At 42.8% G+C, this 23,587-nt stretch overlaps 1 protein-coding gene across 6 annotated transcripts in view; it reads right to left on the bottom strand.

Annotated features, from left to right (window-relative positions):
* Positions 1-3,351: 3,351 nt before the first annotated feature.
* DOP1A (DOP1 leucine zipper like protein A) overlaps positions 3,352-23,587 on the bottom strand; it is a 107,692-nt gene continuing 87,456 nt past the window's right edge. For 4 of the 6 annotated variants that reach the window (XM_019496821.2, XM_059731579.1, XM_014600575.2 and 1 more), the window contains 7 exons: positions 22,716-22,868; positions 21,285-21,421; positions 16,037-16,092; positions 15,031-15,195; positions 9,165-9,294; positions 5,652-5,711; positions 3,352-3,949 (listed from right to left, as the gene is read on the bottom strand). In XM_019496821.2, the coding sequence (XP_019352366.1) occupies positions 3,644-3,949; positions 5,652-5,711; positions 9,165-9,294; positions 15,031-15,195; positions 16,037-16,092; positions 21,285-21,421; positions 22,716-22,868 (1,007 nt within the window). In that variant the 3' untranslated portion in view covers positions 3,352-3,643. The remainder of the gene's footprint in view (positions 3,950-5,651; positions 5,712-9,164; positions 9,295-15,030; positions 15,196-16,036; positions 16,093-21,284; positions 21,422-22,715; positions 22,869-23,587) is intronic. The other 2 variants (XM_019496824.2, XM_059731593.1) reach the window with 1 other exon arrangement.

Raw genomic sequence — 23,587 nt, 5'->3', positions numbered from 1 at the left:
TGCTATACAACACTGGAAAAATTTCTTCATGCTAAGTTAGTTATGTAAAGTCTTCTTCCATGCTACTAAAACAAGCAGTCCTCCAAAGGCAGCAGATTATGACCATTCAGTATAAATACAGCAGCCTCCACAATTTAAGCCCTAGTTCAATAATGTATTTAAGCATTTTGCTCAATTAAGCCTATACATTTTACTGCATTTTTAAAATAAATTGACTGCATTATTTCATATTTTTTGTGCAATGGGAAAACAAACCATTTGGTACCATATACTTCAGTAAGAGAAATTGTTTAGTTCTTCTTGCAAACTGCTGTAGAAAGAGAGGCAAATATGCTTAGTTTACAGATGGGGACAGACAAGTTAAATAATGTGCTTTATACTGGGGAACAGAATGCTGCCCTTGTAATACCAAGTATTATTCAGTGGCCTATGGTGTCTCACCACTATTCTCTAATTCCAGTATTTTTATGCTCTACAACAGGATGGTTTGAGAAGGCTCTTAGTATGTAAGTCTGCGCAGTGGCAGTATCGTAGCCAATGAGGTTAATCTGAGGTGCGATTTTTGCTAATTATTGCTAGTATGTAAGTCTGCACAGAAGTCTCAGAATAAATGGCTGGATGCATAATACAGAGCCACTTTTTTCCAGGAGACAATATGTATAACCCAGAGAAAATTTAAGCTTTTTGTAGTGATAAGTAAATATTTTCAATGAGCTTGGAGAAAAGTAAATAGTCTGCAGTTCTCAAAAAAGCACAAAGTCTGAAGCTTACATACTGTGTTCAATAGTTGAATAAAGTGACATAAAGGATAAAAATTAATTTAGTATCTTACAAAGAGGTGACTCTGGATTTGTACACACATATAAATCACAATGGGATCAGGAAAGGACAGACATGTTCCAGAGTACTTGTACTGTTATGGTGCCCTGGAAAAAGGTAGCAGGAGGGAAAGTAATAGACTATTTGTATTTAGCAAGTCAGTCTTGTGATGCAAACATACCCAATGACATGAATATAACTTGTACTGGAAGATGTTTACTCCTCATTCTTTCAGGGGTATTTCCTTACTGTAACATCCAGGTAAGGGTTTGCTTCATCTATCTGTTACCTTTGCTGATTATACCGGTGTAAACTCTTTCTTCGTCTCCACCCTGTCTCTAAGGTGTTTTCTCAGCCTGTCCAAACTTTCTGTTAGCTGTAATATTTAATGGCATGATACTAATATTTAGGTCCCTTGTTTTGATTTGTAACTGTCCCAGCTCTTTGCTGGATTTGGTCTATTTTTTGAGGATTTCAGTTGAACAAAGTCTTGCTCTCACTTAAGGGATTATTTTGCCAGGATTCTGCCACTAACCAAATCTTCTATTTTAACTGGACCGTGTGTTATTGTAAGTTGTTATGCAGGCCAGTGGTAGGGTGTAAATTTTTAGGAACCTGGTAGCTTTTAGTTGTGGCATTTGTCATCGGAGGGGGTGGGGGTGGTGGTGGTGGTGATCCTTCAGGAAACTTGCAAGACGTAGTATACTAATTTCTATAAATCTGTGCATCCACATTGCAAGTGACAGCTTATAGGATGGCTTGATGCAAAGATGAGGTGTTAAGACAGCTTTAAGTTTTAGATCCCAATTTCACCGTCATACCCACCATAATATCATTTCACTCCTTAAACCTGGAAATTGATGACATCACTGCTGTTGAACTGATACAGAGGAAGTAAATTAATTCCTTGCTCCATTTGTTGTCCTTCTTTGTGAGATTCTCACATTTATGCCTCAGTATGATGAGGTGGTGAGAATTCAGTCTTTACACCATCTGCTGCTTTTCAATTTTCAGCTATCATTAGCAAGAGGAGGATCTGGAAAGTATGGGTCCCTTACTGAATGGGGGAGGCAATCTTGTGACAGAGGGTGCAGAAAAAGCTGAAGTGCTCAATGTTTTCTTTGCCTTATTCACAGGCAAGGTCAGTTCCCAGACTACTGCACCTGGCAGCATAGCTTGGGGGGGACGTGAGCAGCCAACAGTGGTGAAAGAAGAGGTTAGGGACTATTTAGAAAAGCTGGACATATACAAATCCATGGGGCCCAACAGGATGCACCCAAGGGTGCAGATTAAATTGTAGTGCCAATGGCCATTATCTTTGAAAACCCGTGGCTATCAGGAGAGGTCCCAGGTGACTGGAAAAGGGAAAAATGGTGCCCACATTTAAGAACGGGGAAAAAGGAGGATCTGGGGAATTACAAATCAGTCAGCCTCACCTTAGTTCCTGGAAAAATCATGGAGCAGATCATCAAGGAATCCATTTTTAAGTACTTGGAGGAGAAAAAGGTGATTAGAAACAGTCCGCATGGATTCACCAAGGACAAGTCATGCTTGGCCAACCTGATTGCCTTTTATGATGAGGTGACTGGATCTGTGGATGTGAGGAGACCAGTGGATGGTAGTATACCTCGATTTTAGCAAGGTTTTTGATATAGTCTCTCACAACATTCTTACAGGCAACCTAAGGAAGTGTGGGCTGAGTGAAGGTACTGTAAGGTGGATAGAAAACTGGCTGGAGCATCAGGCACAGAAAACAGTAATCAATGGCTCAATGTCTAGGTGACAGCCAGTATCAAGTGGAGGTTGGTCCTGGGACTGGGTTTGTTCAACGTCTCCAACAACCTGGAAGATGGTATAGAGTGCACCCTCAGCAAGTTTGCAGATGACATCAAGGTGTGGGGAGTAGTAGATATGCTGGAGGGTAGTGACAGGATCTAGAATGATCTAGACAGATTGGAGGATTGGGCCAAAAGGAATCTCACGAGGCTCATTAAGGACAAGTGCAAAGTCCTGCACTTAACTCCCAGCCTGTACCAGTGCATGGAATTCTTCTGTCCTGACTGGCTGGGCAGCAGCTCTGCAGAAAAGGACCTGGGGGTTACAGTAGACAAAAAAGCTGAATATGAGCCAACAGTGTGCGTTTGTTGCAAAGAAGGCGAACGGCATACTGGGCTGCATCAGGAGTGATCATTCCCCTCTATTCAGCACTGGTGAGGCCACATCTGGAATACTGTGGTAGCAACAAAAATACTGAATAACCTCCACTAGTGAACAATGGGCTTTAGCCCTGGCATGCATTTTATGCATTAGCCCAGTCATCTATGCACTAAATTGAAGGATAATACTCTGATTGGCTAATACTTACCTGCAGTTCAGAGTACTTGTGTGAGGTCAAAGCACCTCCTTGATTTAATGCTCCAGTACCCAGAGGAATTTCCCAGATTGCAAACTTAGTGACTTCTGAGGAAAAGGATGTCTATAAGCTTCAATGGGTTAGAGAAATGGAGAACACAAAGATAAACTGGAAACAACTTAAAAAATGTGCAACTTGTATTTCACAGGGCTTTTTTTAAGACAGAACTCAAGACAATTAAACAAGTGTACTGTAAATAGTAGGCACCATAATCAATATGAGCCAACAATATTTAAACTTGATTCAGGCCACATCCAGAATTCTTTTCTTATTTACAAATATTTAAATTAAATACAACATGAAGTATTTGTTACATACGAAGTAAGAAAAGAATACTATACAACTTGAAAAGGTACAGTGTTTCATTTAAACAATTACATTACATTTAAGCTGAATAGTGCCAATTAGGGCTCATGTTTTGATGACTCCTTCCAGAAAATCCTTCTCAACCATCTCTTCTATTTTTTGCCTTGCTTTGCTAGAGAATGTCTTCTGGTTTTCCATTTTTATGTCCTTATTGGGAAAAGAGTTTGGGTAAAGTACAGGGCTCCCTGAGTGTCCAACACACTTGCTTGTGACTTTGCTATTAAAAACTTGGCTGAGTACATTGAAGAAAGGCAGAAGTTGTTCGATGCTGCGGACTGTATATATGGTTAATAGCAAGTGGCCTGGTTCCCAACTTAATGTTTTCCCTGAGCTGTCCTCCTCGGGGTTTTTCTGTAAATACAGGAAGTATTAAGTAGCATAGAACAAAATCCAACAACAAAATACTTTGTGCAGAAAGAAAAGACAGGGCTACCCCATTAAATAATTTCAGGGCATTGCTACAGCAAAACACATATTAAATGCTATCCTTTCTTTGGAACCATTGTATCCTGGAGATTCAATAAGGCAGCAACTAAACACCAGTCATAGTCACAGCTTTGCCTCCTATTAGCAATATTAATATACATAAATAACAGTTATATGCTCTCCACCTTGGGTTTCATATAGAATTTGAAGGGAGAAATTTCTGGAACCCACGCACTTAAGGCAGCAGTCCTAAACAACTTGTTTAAAGGGTGTGAGAGAACGTACACTGGAACTTGGGTTTTTCATAGGGCTAGGTTCCTCCCCTGCAAAGAAGAAGAGGGTTTGCAATGTATCCAGGAGTATACACAGCTGCAGCAAACGCCTGTGTGGGACCATGGAACGGTGCTGTTTGCCGCAGGTTTTATTTGAAAGGGCACTGCTCGTCCAATAAGCTACATGGGATTATGTTTGTGCTCCACCTGATGGGTGATGCAACGAAGCAAAAGATGGGTGAAGCACCCTTACCTACATGATAAATCCAGGTTCTACTGTGTTTGCATTAATCCCTACTTTGGAGTTTGCTATAGTGTTACCAAAATCTAAGCACTGATATCCTGTACTGTATAGTGTAGCCTTTAACCATCAGTTCCCTTTCTGGATGATAGTATCAGCAACATTATATCTAAACTTAAGAAATACCAAGACAACACCAACACTTGAGAGCCTATGGCTGCACTACTTTAAGTGAACCAGTACAAAAGTCCAGATTTTGTGGTAGTTTCTACCACAAACTAGATGTACCTGGCCATTTTACAAGCAATACCCTGGTACTTGTGTTATTTTTTAAAAATTACATGTTGCCCAAATCAAAACTAGCCTTGCCTCAAGCAGAGGACCTGGAGAAATGGAATATAAACTTATGTTCTTGATATATATATTTTTTAAATTTTCTTTCCCACCATTGTGGAAAAGGCACGGCATTCAGAGAAGAGAGACTTTTCAATGTTTGATTTTCATGATATTGCCTCATGGTGAGCAGTTACATACATTCTAAAATTCTGCGCATAAGCAAAAAATGCAAGAGATTTAGCTGGTGGAAGAGCTCAACGAACATGCACCACTGCGAATGCCACTGGTCTCCTTGGAAGTGGTCAATGAAGTGCTAATCTACCCCATACCATTTCTACTGCTTAGACTGCAAGGTGAAGAAACACACACCTCACTAATTTCTTGGATAGGAAATGAAAAGTAATTTGGCACGGAGACTAGAATACTAGACATGTATTTTGGTTTATGTTGTGCGGTAGAAGTAATTTTGTTGTTTAAATTCTGTGATGGCATTGGGCTATATTTCTTTCAGAAATGAACGAACTATTTGTAACCTTTTACGTACTTAGATAAGCTGGTTTAAAACAATACACTTCTTCTCATTCACCACTTATGAAAGAGAGGCACTTATCACTATTCTTCTCTGCCTTCATCAAAATAGACTTATTTTTGTCCTTAGGAAAGATTCATTACCTTTTGCCTCCTTCATTATAGTACAGATACCACATAAGACTGTGAGCATCTGATGGTGAAAAACCAATTTTTGTTATACAACTCAAGCATCAAAGGCCTCCCTCACCTGATGCTTGGCCATCTCCAATCCCTCCAAAATCATCATCTTAAAGTCCTCCTGTTTGTCCTGTGGAAGGAAAGAGGAGAACTTTCAGACTATGCTTTGTGAATCAAAACAATACTTAGCCATGAAGGCCTTGCAGCTGGCAATTTGGGTGTTATGAGTTAGCAAAAAAGTTATGTTCCAAAGAGCCCAAATCTGGTATCATAGCGTGGGGGAGGGGGGCAGACTATGGAATTAGCAGTGGTCAGAGGAGGCTAATATAGAAAGTATTTCCATTTTTGTTGTTTATTGTCACAGTGCAGAATTCATTGCCTACAGCTGACAGAAATGCTGAAATCTGACATGAATCAAATTGAAACAAAGCTAAGATCAAACAAGGCTTCTTGCTGCTAAATTTTCTTCTTCATAAGAAACACAGGGCTGTCTTCATTAGTGTTCTTCCACTGCAACCACAAAGACATAATGAACTGAGACCTAGTATTAGTTGCTGCCTTGACTAGAGGGTTCCAGATATTTCTGGAAGCTTTGCAAGCTCTTGAAGCAAACTACAGAAGCTACAAGTTTAACAAATGTGGATCTTCATGTATGTTTTTACCAGCAGATAATATTGTAAAAAGCACATGAACAGTCTATTTTGGAATGCATGCAACACACGAGTGATGCAAAATACTGTATCTTTAAACTCCAAGTGAGGAATGTGCAGCATTTAACAACTCAGATAATCATGTACACTATCCCTGAATAGCATTTTATCAGCAGACCCATTAACTCTTTTGCATGGTTGGGAAAAGAGCATATAGGGTCCTTACTCCTGGCTTCTGAAAGACAAACAAGAATCCGGACAGGCTCCAAATATACTGTGCAAAATTTCTGTAGTTGTGTTTGTTTCGGCAGTAGATATATATTGACATGTCACCCTTGAACATTTTTACATAGCAGATAGCTATATTCAACAGATTTCCACTCCAAAAGAGATAACCCAGTGGAAACTTTTTTACACAGAGGGGTTAAGTACGGTAAGTCAGAAGAGACCATCACCAACGATATTCAAATGAAGCCCCAGAACAATCTCAAGGTTGGTTTCCCTGTGCAAGTTTTAAGTACCTTATGTCCCTTCTTTCCTTGCTCTGCCCAGCCACTGTTCCACCTGAGCCTCTACTGCTCCCCTCAGTTCAAGCCCCAGCACTAGAAAATACTGGCTGGGCACGGCTACACATGCAATTAATACAACTGAATAAACTCTGGTGCAATTTGAGCAAGAGTAAACTAATCCTGATGTTACCATCTACACATGCATTTAAGCACAGGAATTTAACTCCACCATCAGATGGTACCAGTGTCTTGATGGGACTTTCTGATGGCACTGTAAATTAGTCTACACCACCCAACTGCTGTGCATGTGTAGACAGTGACGCCTTACTGTGCAGTAAAACACACATATAGACATGCATGTAGACAACCTGGTGGCCTTCTATGACCAGGTCACAAAATCCCTAGACGCAGGTGTAGCAGTGGATGTAGTCTTTCTGGACTCTAGGAAGGCCTTCGACATTGTCTCTCATCCCAATCTCATTAAAAAACTAGGAGACTTTTGTCGACACCTACACAATCAAATGAGTCACTAGTTGGCTGGAGGGCTGCGCCCAGAGAGTGGTGGTGGGTGGGTCTTATTTGACCTGGAGGGATATGGGCAGTGGGGTCCCCCAGGGCTCGGTCCTCAGGCCTACACTGTTCAACATCTTCATCAACAACTTGGAGGAGGGGGTAAAAAGCACCCTGTTCAAATTCGCAGATGACACTAAGATGTGGGGAGAAGTGGGCATGCTAGAAGGGAGAAATAGGCTGCAATTGGACCTAAACAGGTTACAGGGGTGAGCGGATGAGAACAGGATGGGTTTCAACACTGATAAGTGCAAGGTACTGCACCTGGGGAGGAAGAACCAGCAGCATACCTACAGGCTGGGGAACTCCCTTCTCATCAGTGCAGAGGCAGAAAAGGATCTTGGAGTCATTATTGATGCCAAAATGAACATGGGCCGACAATGTGGGGACGCGGTCAGGAAGGCCAACTGTACCTTGTCGTGCAATCACAGATGCATCTCAAGCAGGTCCAAGGAGGTGATCCTCCCCCTCTATGCGACACTGGTCAGGCCGCAGTTGGAGTACTGCATCCAGTTCTGGGCGCCGCACTTCAGGAGGGATGTGGACAACATGGAGAGGGTCCAAAGGAGGGCCATCCACATGATCAGGGGTCAGCAGGGCAGGCCCTACGAGGAGAAGCTAAGGGACCTGAACCTGTTCACCTTCCACAAGAGAAGGCTGAGGGGGGAACTAGTGGCCATTTACAAACTAGTCAGGGGGGGACCAACAGGCATTGGGGGAGTCCCTGTTCCCCTGAGCACTACCAGGAGTGACAAGTAATAATGGTTATAAGCTGGCAGAGGGTAGATTCAGATCAGGAGGCGCTACTTCACTGTCATGGCAGCTAGGATCTGGAACCAACTTCCAAGAGAAGTGGTGCTGGCTCCTACCCTGGGGGTCTTTAAGAGAAGGGTGGATGAACACCTTGCTGGGGTCGTCTAACCCCAGTACTCTTTCCTGCCCATGGCAGGGGGTCGGACTTGATGATCTGCTCAGGTCCCTTCTGACCCTACCAACTATGAAACTATGCCCACTGACTTCTTCCCATTCCTTGGCAGTAAGGGGAGCTTCTTAAAATAAAGGTAGGGTTTTGGCAGCTGTGGAAAAAGCTGGCTGGTACTCTGTTCAGTCCTTCATTCCCTATTCCAGATTTAACTACATGTGCAGGTCTCTAGCATTTATTGTTGCTTGCACTGGATAAATGTCAGCTAAAAGAAACTCAGTGGAAGGGCCTTCGTGCAACCCCTGGGAGATGAAAAAGAAGTCCCTACCAAATTTTCCCCTTTTACTGGTAGTACCTGCCTTCCTCCATCTATGAGAACTCCTCCCTTTCTCAGCTCTACTCCCACTCCACACAGTATCAGAACCAACATTCAGCCATCTCACTGATTTCCTCAACTCTTGCTTTTCAGAACTGCTGTTCTAAGCCTGTTCCTTGCCCATTCTATCCCATTCTACAATCCAGCTTTAGTAGTCCAAGTACCAGTGGTTCATATGTTCATCCTACTCAACTCTGCTATGAAATAATTTCTTATATCTGTTAATACACAATCACTTAACTTTTTGCCTTTTAAATATTTGTAAGAATCTAATGGGAAAAGACATATCTTTCTTCTTTAATGTATATATATCATGTTCTCATCTATATAGAGATTTTTATATGCAATATATTTAGAATTTGGAAAGTACTGTAAATGACAAAGGTATAATTAGATACCCCATAGCCAATAAACAAAATACATTTATTTTACATTATGCTGATCTGAGACTCATTTCTATATGAGGATCTAGCATCCTTTTGATTCTCCATTAAGAAGTGCTGTTCACTGCACATGTAACTTTACAACATAATGGAAAATGGAGAAAATTACATACCTTTGCTTTCTTCCGCAGCAGTTTTGCTAGTCGTACCACATATGGTTTAAATTCCCTTTGATGTGTTCCCTGTCTTCGCACCTCCAAACCTGAATCATCTGATGCTTCTGGAATAAAAGCCCAGCGATACCTATCAAGAGGTGACATAGTTAGAAGTTGTTCATAGCTTTTCAAAGTTGACTCTATCCCAATATCATTACTATAAAACAAGGGAATCTATGAAATCATAGTACATCTAATATTTTTGTAAATGAAGAAAAAATGGATTCTTCCAATAGAGGAGGAAAAACCATATTCAGGACTTTGGGCAGATTTAGAATTTTGAAAAGGTGTGGAAGGGAGGTGGGGTGCAGATGGTGTGGTGCAATATCACATATAAACACAACATATTTTTATCCAGGTAAAAAGAAACTAGAAGCTTTACTAATATGTGAGGGGCCTAGGGCTTTTTTATTCAGTATACGGTCAAAACAAAAATGAATGTAACTTTATTGGAGTGTGAACTAATTTTCTAGATTACATATTAAGTAAAAAACACAATAAATTAGGGAAAAATAGTCAAAAGATACTGTTTATTAGTCCTGTAGCCATTATAGTTAAATGTACATCTCTTATTCAGATTCATAAAACAAGATTTACCCTGCTTGAGCATCTTGACAGTGCATCCAACACAACTATCAATCATTTGTACACTTGAGTTAATGTTACTACACCTGAGTTAAGGTTTTTAGCTAGGACTAAAAACAGTCTTCAGGGCTGTGAAAAAGAAGTGATATTAACAGGGATGGCTATAGATGCAAAAACTGCAGAAACAACCATAACTTAATTAATGGAACATCAAGACCATTAAAAGGAGAGATGTCATTAGCACCTGAGATACACAGGAGTCAGGTACATTATAATGAACCATCAAATCAGTTGACCCCTTCAGCACTGCCTGAATAGAAATGCTACTGCCCCTCCCAAGCAGTCAAGTTTAGGTTGAACAGGAATCAAAAGGTGGGGATGCAACTGCACCACTGCATCCCCCTTGATCCACCACTGTTCAGGACAAGCAAAGAGGAGTGTAATAACACTGAACAGAAACAAGTTTTCTTTACCTCTCTAAAGTTTCTTCACTAAACATTTGTATGACTTATTTAGGCTACCCAAGAAAGAGGAAAAAGTAAAGGAAGATTTAAAAAAACCTGATACCTTTATTACTACTGTAGCCAAAAGAAAATTTAGAGTGATTTTGAGGTATGTAACAAAATGCTAGAGGTAGCTTTTTATACTTGCAAATTACTGCTATACCTTCCTTGGCCTGTAGAAATTTTTATGAAAGGTAAAACCATGACATACTAAATGCGTCTAGCTATTAACCAGTTTCCCCTGTCTATCCCTGGCCACTGTCCTCCTGCTCCTTCAAAATGAGGAGGATGATCTTCCAATAATAGGGGAGTCATCAGTGAATCCAGGGATGATTCAGGAGGTCAGTCGCAGATGTGTGTGTTTAACTAGCAACTGGTTCTGGAAGGAAGGAGTGAGTCCTGGTAATTGCATGTCACGTGTCTCTCTTGCCTATCAACCTCTATAGTGAGGTGAATTTGCTTGAATTGATCAATGCCTTGTCAAATATCACAACAGCACTGGGGGCAATTTGGTGATTGAGTCTCCCAAAGTACCAGTGTTAATGATGCATTCCTTCACATTGGCCTATTTTTGAATTTTTTCTTTTGCCCACCTGCAGAGCAATGGCCATCAATGAATTGGGAGTAGAGGACCTGTTTTGGGAGCCAGTTACCAAGCATCTTAATAACATGTTTTGTCCAATGGAGCTGGTGTCGTATAAACACTCCTTCAGTGATGGTAGTTTGCTTGAGCCAGAACACTAGCATTTGTTCTTCTGTCCTTCCAATTGTTATGGAGGTTTTTTAAAAGGCATCACTGATGGTAACGTTCCAAAACTTTCAGATGTTTCCAATACGTTGTCCAAGTCTCACACCCATACAGCAGGATAAGAATGACGATAGCCTAATAGACAAGAAGCTTGGTTTGAGTCATGATGTCATGATCAAAGACACAATTTCGGAAATGTCCAGAAGCAGCACGGGCAGACTTTATCCAATGTTGAATATTGTCATCTATATTTACTTTTTGGGAAAGGGGTAATGCTTAACGCTCTCCAAGGATTGTCCTACAACTGTAATATGTGGAGGATCTGTGGCTTGGCTTGGGCTGAGCTGGTAAAGCACCATGGTTTTTGTGAAGTTGACAGATAGTCCAGGCATTTCATGTTCTTCACAAAAGCAATCAAGGGCAACCTGGAGCTGTTCAATTCAGTGAGCACACACAACATAATCATCAGTGTATTGAAGATAAGTAATGAAGGTATTAGTTATCTTTGATTTGGAGTGTACTAATTGATGTTAAAGACATTTCCATCCATTCATGTGATACTGGATTCTGACTCTGGACAAGTCTCTCACCAATAAGATGTGGAATAGCTGCAATATAGAAAGAAAAGAGTGGTGGTACAATCACACGTCTTTGCTCGTCTCTAGTTCTAATAGTGAGGGGGGCTATTTCCAAGCTGTTGCTTAATGGCACCTAAATCTCATCAGGTTTTTCCATATAGAAAATTGTTGGTTGAAGCAAAGGTGTTAGGTCAAGAAAGGCTATGCAAAAATCTTGGTGTTGCTTCTGGCACTTCTGAAACTGTCTAGCAGCAAAAATCAGATCAACTGCATCTCTGAGGAGTCTGAAACTATACTGAAAGTCAAACAGAATCTCCTCAGCCAGGAATGTGACTCTACTGGGGAGAATGTGGGTGTGGATCTTCCCAGCAATGGACAGGAAGGCAATATCAAAAATAACTGTTGCAAACCATTTTACCTCCTTTCTTGAATATGGCAATGATTTTGGCATCTCATAGATCACTGGGAACCTGTTTTGTGTTTCCAGATTTTTAGAATAACCATTTGCAGCTGGTGAGACCTTCTTTCTACTTTGCTTATAAATTTCAGCTAGGACTATGTGCTTTGTTGGTTTTTCATCTACTTAATGACTTTCAAGGCCTCTTGGTAAATTAGTGGATCAGCAATGTGGAACTTAATGGGATGTTGTGGAATGGCTTTGATGGCATTGTCTTTGATGTTAGAATCTCAGTTCAGGAACTCTTAAAAGTGCTCCTTCCACTGCTGTCTTTAAAGCATGAAAAAATGTCCCCCTGAGTATCACATACCATTGTAAGAACTGGCTAGGTGCACTGTGCACTACAGTAGAAGATGAAGCTGTCCTCTCTGAAAAATCAGGTAAGATTGTTCAGGAAACCAGGAAAGTCAGATTAATGGTCTGATCCGTTATGCAGAAGATGTTGTTTCGAGGAACATACAGTAATGAATAAAGAGAAATATCTTACTAGAAAGGACTTGTTTAATAAAGTCATAACAACAACAACGAATAGTAGGACTCTGTAAACAATTTTGTTGGAAACGTAAACCTACCCATAATTTAGGGTAGATCCAAAATTCTAATCAAACTTAAATCATCACCCCAGGCTTATGAAACTTGAAGGACCTAAACCTAGAGTGACATGTAGCCCCTTCCTCACCCTCATTCTTCTAAAAAAAAAAAGGTAGAGAGGGGTAAAGTTGACTGAATTCTGCCGAAGTTGTCCAAGGGCAGTGGCAATTAATCACTGGCAGTTGATTTATCCAAAGATGATTGGGTTGGAAAACGTAGCTCTTTTGGGCTCCATATTTTATAGCTCCCATTCTGGAGAGGCTAAGGAGGCATAAGGAAACAGTTTTGCACTCATGAATTATCGGAGTCAAGAGGAGGTTATTAGTTCTTAACCAGCAGACATCAGTATGTTGCAACTTCCTCCACAGGATCCATTCAGGTGATGTCCAGGTGAGATTGTTAGGTCTTCTGATCAAATACGGTGTCTGTAGTAGTCTTGCTGAGGCAAGCAGGCATATATTTTGGACAATTGAAAATTATTACAAATAAGTAATTTAAAAATAGGTACTTGACCAAATCGCTTATTTTGATTATCTATAGAATTATGAATTCTGAGCTCACTGTTTCACTTACAAATGCTGTAGCTATTTCAAACACTTCAAGGAAGCATAAAAGTCGTACTCTGATCAGAACATCTGAAATGCCTTCAGATACTTTAGGAAAAAGAGGAAAACCTAGTTTTTGGTTTAGAGATGGTAAAAGAATCTCTTTCTGTTTACGTTTTAAATATATTTTTAATTTGAAGGATCCATATGCATTCTATCTGTAATTTCAGAATTCTATGTCAATACAACATTTCAGTTCACCTTTAAAAGGTGTAGATTCATAGATTATGCATAGATTGTAAGGGGCTGGAAGGGACCACGCAAGATCATCGGGTCCAGCCCCCCTGCGCTAGGCAGGAAAGACACCTGGGGTCAGGTAACTGTCCAATCTCTTCTTGAAGATCTCCAGGGTAGATGATTACACCACCTCTGGAGGGAGTTTATTCCACAGTCGGGACACCCTAACTGTGAAAAAGTTTTTCTTAGTGTTAAGCCTGAAATAGTTGTCCAGGAGTTTGTGGCCATTACTCCTGGTTTTCCCCAAGGGTGCCCTGGTGAACATTTGTTCGCCAAGCCCTTGATGTATTCCCCTGATGTAGTGGTGTACTATATATGGCTTAATTGGGCAAAACCAGAAATGTTTTAAGTATTCCACCATTGTTCCAAACAGACACACACACATTTTTGCTAAAGATTCTAGGTAGTCTTGTTCAATAGGCAGTGTCCTCTAAAAGGTGTACTGTATTAGTACCTTCATTGGAAGGCATTAAAGCACTACAGATCAAATTATACCCCATGTTAACTCTATTCAAGTGAATGGAATTAAACAGGGGATAGATATGGCCCTCAATACACACACAACATTATACTAAGATTGGAAAAATACATCAGGCCTGAGTCCTATCCCAGTTCCATCCCTTTGGGCTACCAATGTAGCACGAGGGGGAGACTCATTCCCTGGCTGGCGAGTTGAGAATTCCATCAATGTTGAGAGCAGACGGGATAGAGCAGAGCTCCAGTCTTCTCTACTAACCCTTAACTGCCATACAGGCTATTAGTTTTTAAGAGGAGCTCAGAATGCAATGTACTTCATATCTTCAAATTTCCCTTAAGATTTACCTTTTGACCAAGATAAAGCATCAGAATTCCAGACAAAATGAAATCTATGACTTCTGAGAGACTGAAAATACAGGGGTTTAGGACAGAATGGTAATCTAAACCAGGGCTGCGTGATAGGGACCGCAGGCCACATGTAGCCTGTGAGGAGTTAAGTTCCTGGCTACTGCTCCCCCTGTTGCTCCAGCTGCTCTAGGGGGCAAGGCGGTGTCATGCACAGTGCAGAGAGTGAGTCTGGGGCTGTGTGGACACATGGTGCAGCAACAGTGGAGGTTTGTATGCACCTATGTGGATGTGTGATGTAGCAGTCTTGTGTGTTGGGGAGCTACACGGGCGTGCACTGCAACGACATGACAGGGAGCCACATGGGCATGCACTACAGTAGCAGGGACATCCACATGGCCTGAGGGGCCCATGGCTTGCCCTCATGAGTCCCATGGGATATGCAGCCCTCACTGGTGCAGCCTGCAGGGTACGTGGCTCCTGGCTCGGAAGTTGGACAGCCCTGATCTAAGCCTTCCTGATGGTGTACCCTTGTTACTGACAAAGTCTCTAGGCAAAAAGAAGGCAATCAGCTACTCTGAACTAGAGACAGGAAGACTATGTGAAAAGAAATTAAACAAAGTTTTTAAATCTTAGAATTTTACAAGGCAATAGTTAATATTTGAAAAATGTAAAATATTTAATCTCCTTTTACTTACATCTGGAACTGTGGAAGGTTTTCAGATGGTAATGCAAGAGCCAAATCCAGAAATTTACAAGCAGACAAGTAAAGATTTAACCACCGTTGACTATTGTATGATGTGGAAAAGCCATTGCCTCCTGTGTATGTTGTCTCCAGACCAGCAACAGATGGGCCTGAAGTTCTAAAATTAAATTATAATGAATAGCTGCACAGGTTAGTTATAATGACCTTCAGCCACGTATGTTCTTTTTTAGCATTTTGTTTTACAAATAGGCATATCTAACTTGTTAACTTTACTGCAACTCCACAGATCACACAGTAGCATAGTCTCTGTTATGTTTGGAGATGATAGACTATGCTTAAAATGTATCAGATTCCTGCCAATCATCCAAGTTAAGCAGGCATTTGTTAACTTGCCAGTTGTAAGGATTTTACTTTCGGGAGAGATTTTCAAAAGTACAGAAAGGAGCTAAGAAAAAAAATAAGCAGGAGTTGGAACATAATTTCCCCTGTGCCTTTGAAAAATCTGCCTTTAAAGCTATAACTGTACAAACTAGACCATATTCTTTTCAGAAGATGTGGGGATGATGAGCAGACAACAAAACTGAAAAAAGTAAAAGAGATTTTAAATTCTTTATGCCTTTTAAGCATTTCATCAAAACAAATATTTCCATTATATTTTCTAGCGCACACACCCTTTGAAACACAAGCTATATTACAAGGTCCTATCTTGGTAAATCATTAGAGTAGCCCTACTGACTAATATGGGACTATTTATAGGAGTTAACATTACCCATGTGAGAGAGAGTTGCAAGATTCAATAACTGGTGGTTGTGTATTTTTTTTAAACCGAGAGCGTCAATGTTCTGTTACTGCAGTTTGAATTAGGTAGTCTTCATTTGTTCTTTTTCTTTTGAACATGAATAACTTTCTAAATATTGATTCTATTGATTATTAGCATTTCAGAAGATGACAAAATATTATAAAAGCGAATGAATACCTAGAAGTTAATTTAATTTTACCTTGAAATATCTTCGTCAGCAGTGAGTTCTTGTTCCATCAGTAAAAACACTTGTACCTGAAGGTCAAAGGGTACACTTAAAAAAAATCCTTTTTAAGGGACAGTAACAAGTTAAAGCTTCTGCAGCTTTTAAAGGCAAGAAGTAACTGGGTTTAGAGGCCTGGAACACAGCTTCTTAGGGAAAGTATATAAAGAAAGGGGAACCTAGAAGAGAAGGAGAACATTGAACTCCCTTCTAAGCTGGCTGGTTAAAACAGGGGAAAAGCCTCCAGAGAATTACTGATTTCTGTTTTTGTGTATGTTTGGAGGATCAAGACCGGAGGCAAGCTTCAAGGTGCCTAAAGGTTTTGAGCTTTATTTCCATTCTCTGGCTGAAGAAATCACTCACCAGCTTATACAACCAAAAATGGGTTTACAGAACCAGATTCCCTATAAATCAGAGGTGGGCAATTATTTTGGCTGGAAAGCCACTTAAGTTTCAGCAAGCTGTCGAGGACTACACACACAAATCTTTTAGAAGATATCATTTTAACAAATATAGATAAAAACAATTTGTATACTAAAAATCAAACGTCTACTATCACATATTTTAATTTTATTTCAAAACATTATTTTGTCCTGATTTATGCTTTTTGAGTAGTGTATATAAAGGCAATTGAATAATAGCTCAAAATAAAATCTTATTTTTGCATATTGTGTGGGGAGGTGTGCACGTGTGTGCAGGGCTGCCCGCACACTAGGTCCCAGGAGCCAGCCAGAGGTGGGGAGAAGGAAGGGGAGGGGCAGGGGCCGCATGCAGCAGAGCTTGCTGGGGTGGTATGGTGCAGGTGCAGCTTTCCTCCCACCTGGAGCAGTGCAGCAGGGGCAGGAGGAGGAGGAGTTGCTGGAGACTGGGGAGCTGAGCATTACCTAGGTGGCTGCAGCTGCACCTGGAGCAGCCCCGCTGGAAAGTTATGCCCGCTGGCCAGGGCTGGGACTAGGGCTGGAGCCAGCAGGTGTGGGCACAAATGGGCTGCCTTGGTGAGGAACAGACAGGGTTCAGCCCCATGCAGAATGTTGGGGAGGCAGGCCAGATCCAATCAGTTGGTGGGCTGGAACCAGACTACAGGCTGTATTTTGTGCACCACTGCTATAATGTATTAATTCTGCAATTAATACTACAACAGGCAAATAATTTGGGTGCAGCTCTCCATCTGACAATTCTCCTACAAGAAAACAATCCTCAGCTAATATAAAGCCTGCAGAGCCAGTTCTTAGGACAATCTTCTTCACCCTCTGCTATAGTGGAAGGCAGGACATAATCAGGTGAGAGGAAGCATGAGAATATAGTTCCAGTCCCTATGGCAATTGTCAGCTGGAGTGCGGTCTTCAGGAGACCATAGTCAGCTCAAATAAAGACAGACAGCCTCTAGGGGCACGTCCACACATACAAGCACATGCACTTGCAGCAGCTCAAATAGAAGCGGTGCAAATTTGAGCTGGGGCTTTTTGCCTCAGTGCACGTGCCTGAACTTGCACCTGTGTGGGGCAAATTGTGCCACTTGGGGCAAAATAACCCTGACTGGCCCCTCCTGAATTTGCAGTCAGGGGGAGCTAGAGCCTGGGGCCAGCACCTGTGCTGTCCTCATCACTACAAAAAGCTTCCCTGTCAAGTAGCTCAAGGGTACTCACTCAGGAGTTTCTGAGGCCCAGCCAATTGGTACCTGGGGACAGTACCCCTTGTGCCAGCTGGACTGCTGAAGCAGCCCTGAGAGTTCCCTGCACCCTTTACCCACTGCAGCAGTCTGGCAATGGGGGCTGCTGCCTGGCTGTGACTTGCTGTGCACTTGCCAGACTCAGATGAGGACTGCACAGCCAGCAGAGGCATCTGTTCCTCTGGGCCAGCTGCCAGTGGGCTGTGGCTGCAGGGTTGGCCTTTGTGCAGCACTACTGCCATGTGTGCTCCCTGCCTGGCCATCAGGGCAGCTATTGCCTGGAAGATGTTCCCAGTGTGGTGGCCTGCTTTGAATTGTGAAAGCATGTCTTCCTGGCCCCAACTAGCCAGGAGGTCAGCCACCTCCAACCGGGTCCAAGGTGCCAGCTCTGAGCAGACTCCTCTTCCTTGGTCCTGCCACTTTTCTCCCTAATGGGAATACTGTTCCCCATTTGAAAACTGAAACATCCTTGATAGAAAAATCCCAAAGTGACTCTGTAAAATACTTAGAAATCCATGTTCCACCACAATTAAAATAAAAGGCTACTATCGGGGGGGGGGGGTGGGAAGAGAGAGAGAGAGAGAATGATCAGTTGGGCAATGTTTTATTGATATAGCTACAGTGTTAAAGCAATATGGAAGCCTACCTGTCTCTCTACCATCATAATAAAATGAATTCTAAATACCTCTATGTTTTGCTCTTTGGCTTTGGTTTCCTTACCAGAGAGCAGTTAGAGCTCTGTGACCCCTTCACTAACCAAGATGAGGGACAGCTTCCCTATCAGCCACAGCTCCTGCCAGCAGGTCTGCTCTTGTCTGGCAGCTGGGCATGCTGGGGGGGATGTGGGGTTTGCAGGAAGGGGGTGGGAAAGGGGGGGGTGTGGGTGAATTGTGGGGGGACTGTGCAGGGGGTCTGCTCAGGAGGGGTGGGTCCCCTGCCCCCCACAGAGTGCAGCCTCCCTACACAGCTCACAGACTTCCCCCAATAGGGCCACAGCCCCCTCACAGGGGCCATAGCGTGCCCCCCCCCCCAACAGGGGCTATCACCCCCCCTGCTTGCACCCCCAGCCTCTTAAAAAAAAAAAGCCTCTTATTCACCGGCAGTAGCAGGGGCTGTGGGGCCACGTAGCAGAGCTCCTCCCCCCACAGCACAGGGCAACAGGGGGCAGCGGGGACTGGCCCTGGTCACCTGGCACCCGCACCCCTACTGCCCCATTGTGCGGGTCTGGCCGGGATCAGCAGGGCACTGCGCAGCTCCACACGCTGTTGGACAGCTGGGGCCCCTGCGGCTATCACCTGGCTCCACGCTGCACAGGGGGCTCTGCCATGAGGCCCCCGTTGCTGCTACTACTGCTGGTGAGTGTGGGGCTTTTTTTCTTTTCTTTTTTAATTTGCTGGGATGCTGGGGCCAGGTGGGAGGCTCGAGGGCAGGCAGGGGATGGGGCCGGGTAGGGCAGCATTCGAGGGAGCCTGGTAGGGCAGCAATTGGGAGGACTCGGGGAGTGGGCGGGGGATGGGGGCCGGTTGGGCAGCAATGGGGGGGGGGTTCGGGGGGCAGGTGGGGCTTGGGGCCGGGCAGGGCAGCAACTGGGGGAGCGGGCAGGAGATGGGGCCGACTACTTCTGTAGAAGCAATCCAAGGGGTTGGGGGAGCAGGCAGGCCCCCCCATAGTCCCCTGCCCCCTCCTTCAACCCCCCCCACCCCCTACTTACTGGCAGAAGCACAGATCCAACTCCCTGTGGCTCGCATGCTGCCTGCCCTTCACAGGCAGGCAGTGTGCTTCAGCACCAGGGCAAGGGCCAGCCGTAGAGATGCTCTGATTAGCTACCGAAGTGTTTCTGTGGAGGACCAAGCCTCTGGTTGCCTCAGGGCATGGTCCGGGACCGTGCCCTGCCCTACTTTTTTCCCCTATGGTTTTTTTTGACCCCTGGATATCCAGGGGTCTAATTTTGCCCCAGTGCCATGGGGAATGTTTTTTCATTCCTGCACATGCCTCTTGCAGCATCTCAAAGGACTTTTAGATGCTGCAAGACACATGTGTACGTTCACCCTAGGTGGCTACAATTTCTCTCAGGGCTGCGGACAGGTGGAAAAATCAGGGAAATGTAGCTACTTAGACTGGCAAACCTTCACTCATGATGTGATCATGTCTTACATAGGAGAGAATGCTTCTTAAATGTTCCTATGTTTTGAAGTCACTTTAAACATATATATTGCAAAACAATATTCCCATAATTTTTAGAATGCTTTTTTTCTCTAGCTTACCACCATTTACTTCTTAGAGCAGGAAGGGCATTATGCCTTCTTTACTCCCCCTGGGATAATCAAGAAGTAGGTTAACCTTCAGCAAAATTCAGAATTTATTTCAACAACTCTGTGTTTTTGTAACTTAAGCCAGCTGGTAATGGCTTCTCTAAGGATCACCAATGCTGACCTTAGATAAGTATAGAATAAAGTGTTCTGGCCATCTCCCACTTCCAATCCCATAATACTTTCTTTATGGGAGCCAGTGTGTCTGGGGATTTCCTGTATAAGAAACTGTGGACAGCAGCTTAAAAGCAGCCTTCTAGCCTACTAGAGTGACACAAAGGGTAAAGACCAAGGCCATTCCTTACACCTTGCATTTATCTAATTACAAAACTTCACCTGTAAAGTGCTGTGAATCACCACTGATCACCAAAATAACAAGACTTGGATCTTGATGTCATCATCACAGGAGGAAAAGGGCTTAATCAGTAACAGCAGGAAAGAAACAAGTGAGAGTAGTGAGGAGCAGACATGCTGGGAGGGGGAAGCAAGCTTCTTTGGCAGGAATTGAACTGGTAATTAGGAGCAGGGAAGGAATGACGAAACTTCCTCCAGGAGACAGATGGGAAGGGACAGAGACTGCAATTTTCTAGGAAAAAAATATTTTCTGTATAACTTAACTGATAGCATAAACCAAGGATCGTCAATCTGCAGCATATGTGCCCCCACTGGCACAGACTATCTATATGCATGGCAGACCAGGCAGCATAGTGACAGATGGGGCAGGAAATAGAAAGTAGAGCAGCAGATAGGGCAGGGAGCAAGAGGTAGAAGAGAGAGCACCTCCTTCCTTACCGTGTCCTTGTGACAAGGTATTTAGCAGAATTCGCATATTCGTCAGAATCTGACAGGGCTGCACAGTGAAGGCTTCTGCTATGGCCTTGAATCACTCACCTTAGCACCTGTACCATGCCAGCCCCCAGGAGAGCAGCTGATCAGGCAGAAGAAGGGGATCAGAGTAGCACTCAGGGAAGGCACAGGGCTAATCTGTGGCATGCCTGCCAAAAAAGTTAGCTCCCACTGGCATAAACCATACAGACATTTCATTTGATTCAGGAACACAAATTATAATCTAGCGTGTGCAAACAAGTCAGCATTCAGTTCAGGTCATGTCCACTGTACATCCAATATACATAATGTGACTATAGTTGCCTTCAATGAGACCAGCTAAGATGTTCAGGACTTGTTTGATATTTTTTAAACTTTACAACACAAATTTTCCAAATCATGAATGCTAACTGCAACTCACCAGCTCAGTGATCATAGTAGGCCAAAGTGAGGTAAGGTGCTGCGGAGACATTCTTAAAAGCAATACTCTGAAAAACAGGAATACTTGGGAATGAAGAGTGGGCACCTGTGGCAAACGGAGACTTTCCACCAGCCTTTCTGAAACACAAAGTCAACAGAGATTGCTCAATTCAGAATACTTCTGGTTATTGTTTAATCTTTTCTTCAGTTTCTTCTCATTAGCTTTAAATGTATTTGAATAGAGAAGGGACCTTCCAAAAAAACCCGGAAAACAAAACAAATCATGGAACAATCAGACCAAGAAAATTATAATCACCGAACTACAGAACTGAAGGAAGAACCAAGACATCATGCCTATGAACAAAATAGCAGTTTGTCCTAGCAGTTTGAACTATGTTAGAGCAAAATCAAGAACGTCCCATTCCTACCAATAAGTCAGCAGGAAGAGATAACAATTACATTTACTTGCATACTTCACACACATTTTCCCCAGAAGTCAGCACCCCCAAATTGGGTGCATGTTTGAAGCGGGGAGGTTGTTTTCTGCCCAAAAGAGAAACACTTTGCTTTGATTTCTACTCCTCAGTGCAGCAGTACTAGCCTTGTGTCAATTGAGGGTGCCAATTGACTTAATGACTTCTCGTCATTCACTGTGGCAAAAAATGTTAACTATAATTTCCCTTTATAATAGTCTTGATTTTCAATTAATCAAGGTAACCTTTTTTAGGGTAATTTTGTTGTCTGCTAGCTGCTCCTGGTCTCTCTCCTCCTATTTGACAGCCCTGGAGACTCTACCTCTTTTCAAAATCATAGATCCACTTATGGAGTACAGTCTTTAGGAGCAGTTAAAGTTTTAACTTTTAGTTAAGTAGAAAAGGAAGCATGCATCAGCTCTGCAGCCGTAACTCTGGAAAAATATTTTTTCTCTTCATTCTGCTTTTAAAAACAGAGGTGTGTATTTTATTTTGGGGCATGCTATATGTCAGAACATGCGGTATTAGTCAGACTGACAGAAGTGCAAAATAAACAACTACAGGAATTTTTAGAACCTAAAATATTTCTCTCTAAACCTAGCATACCTCCCTTCCTGAAGTAGAGTAAGATAAAACGTGTGCATATAAATCCCCTATGCAAACCAGCCTGTCCATGGACACTGACAAAATGGTAGGATGATAGATTTGTGACATGATCCAGCTTGAAGTCAGCTGGCAACGAGAAAGCTCATGTGTGTTAATATAATTTAAAGACCTAACACTGCTCCCACTGAAATTCATAGAATTTTGTCGCTGATTTCAATAAAATCTGGCCCACAGATTCCAAAGCCAGATGGCTGACGTTACATCACCACAGAGACCACAAATTTTATAAGAAAATTTCTCAACAACAATCCATTTTATTTAAAAAGAATAGTGAACAATGAATTTCTACTTACCTTGTATATCTGGAAGGTACTTCTGGTACTGGTCTACTTCGCTGCTAAAAATGGCGAAGGCCAATCTCTTTAGGAGCATTGCTCGCTGTTCCAGCTCTGCATCCCGATTAGCAAACAGATTGAGTGAACTGCTCTGAGCCACAGCCACTCGTGCTAAAAGAGAAAACAAATAGTGTCTTGGGACAAGCTACTTAATAGTAACATTAAAGTATGACTAACTGATATTTTATTGCAGGAATGTAATCTGAAGTTAGGACAACAGTTTCTATGGGTCTCTGCTGTAATTGATACCTCTCTATCAGATACAGCAGGGACAGATAATTATTTTGGGTGGAGGGCTGCTTACCGAGTTTTGGCAAGCTGTCGAGGACCACATGGGTAGCCCCACCCCCTGACAGGTGCCCTGTCCCCTGGTCACCATCTTAGGACTGGAAGCCCCTCCCCTTAACCCCCAACCTTTGCCACCAGAAGTCCCTCTCCTTGCCCCCCAGGAGTAGTCCTTTCAGCAAGGGGTTTTGCCAGAACCAGAAAAATACCAAATTATATGCTAAAAATCAAACAGCTACAATATTCATTAATTTGATTTTAAAAAATATTTTTGTCCTGATTTATGTGCATTTGTGTAGTGTACAGAGAGATGACTGCACAATAGCTTAAAATGAAGTCTTACTCTTGTATACTGTGGGGGGGTTTGGGTGGGTGGGTATAGGTTTGCGGGGGGCTGTGGGTGTGTGTGAGGGTTTTGTGGGGGGAAAGGTGTGGGGTGAGGGAGCATGCGAGTGTGTGTGGATATGTAGTGTGGGTAGGTATGGGGTTTGTGGGGGCCTGTGTGTGGGGGTGACTGGGGTGTGTGAGGGTATGTTGGGGTAGGG

The sequence above is a fragment of the Alligator mississippiensis genome, chromosome 1 (assembly GCF_030867095.1).
Source record: "Alligator mississippiensis isolate rAllMis1 chromosome 1, rAllMis1, whole genome shotgun sequence".
NCBI lineage: Eukaryota > Metazoa > Chordata > Crocodylia > Alligatoridae > Alligator > Alligator mississippiensis.
This window is presented reverse-complemented; position numbering and strand designations above follow the sequence as displayed.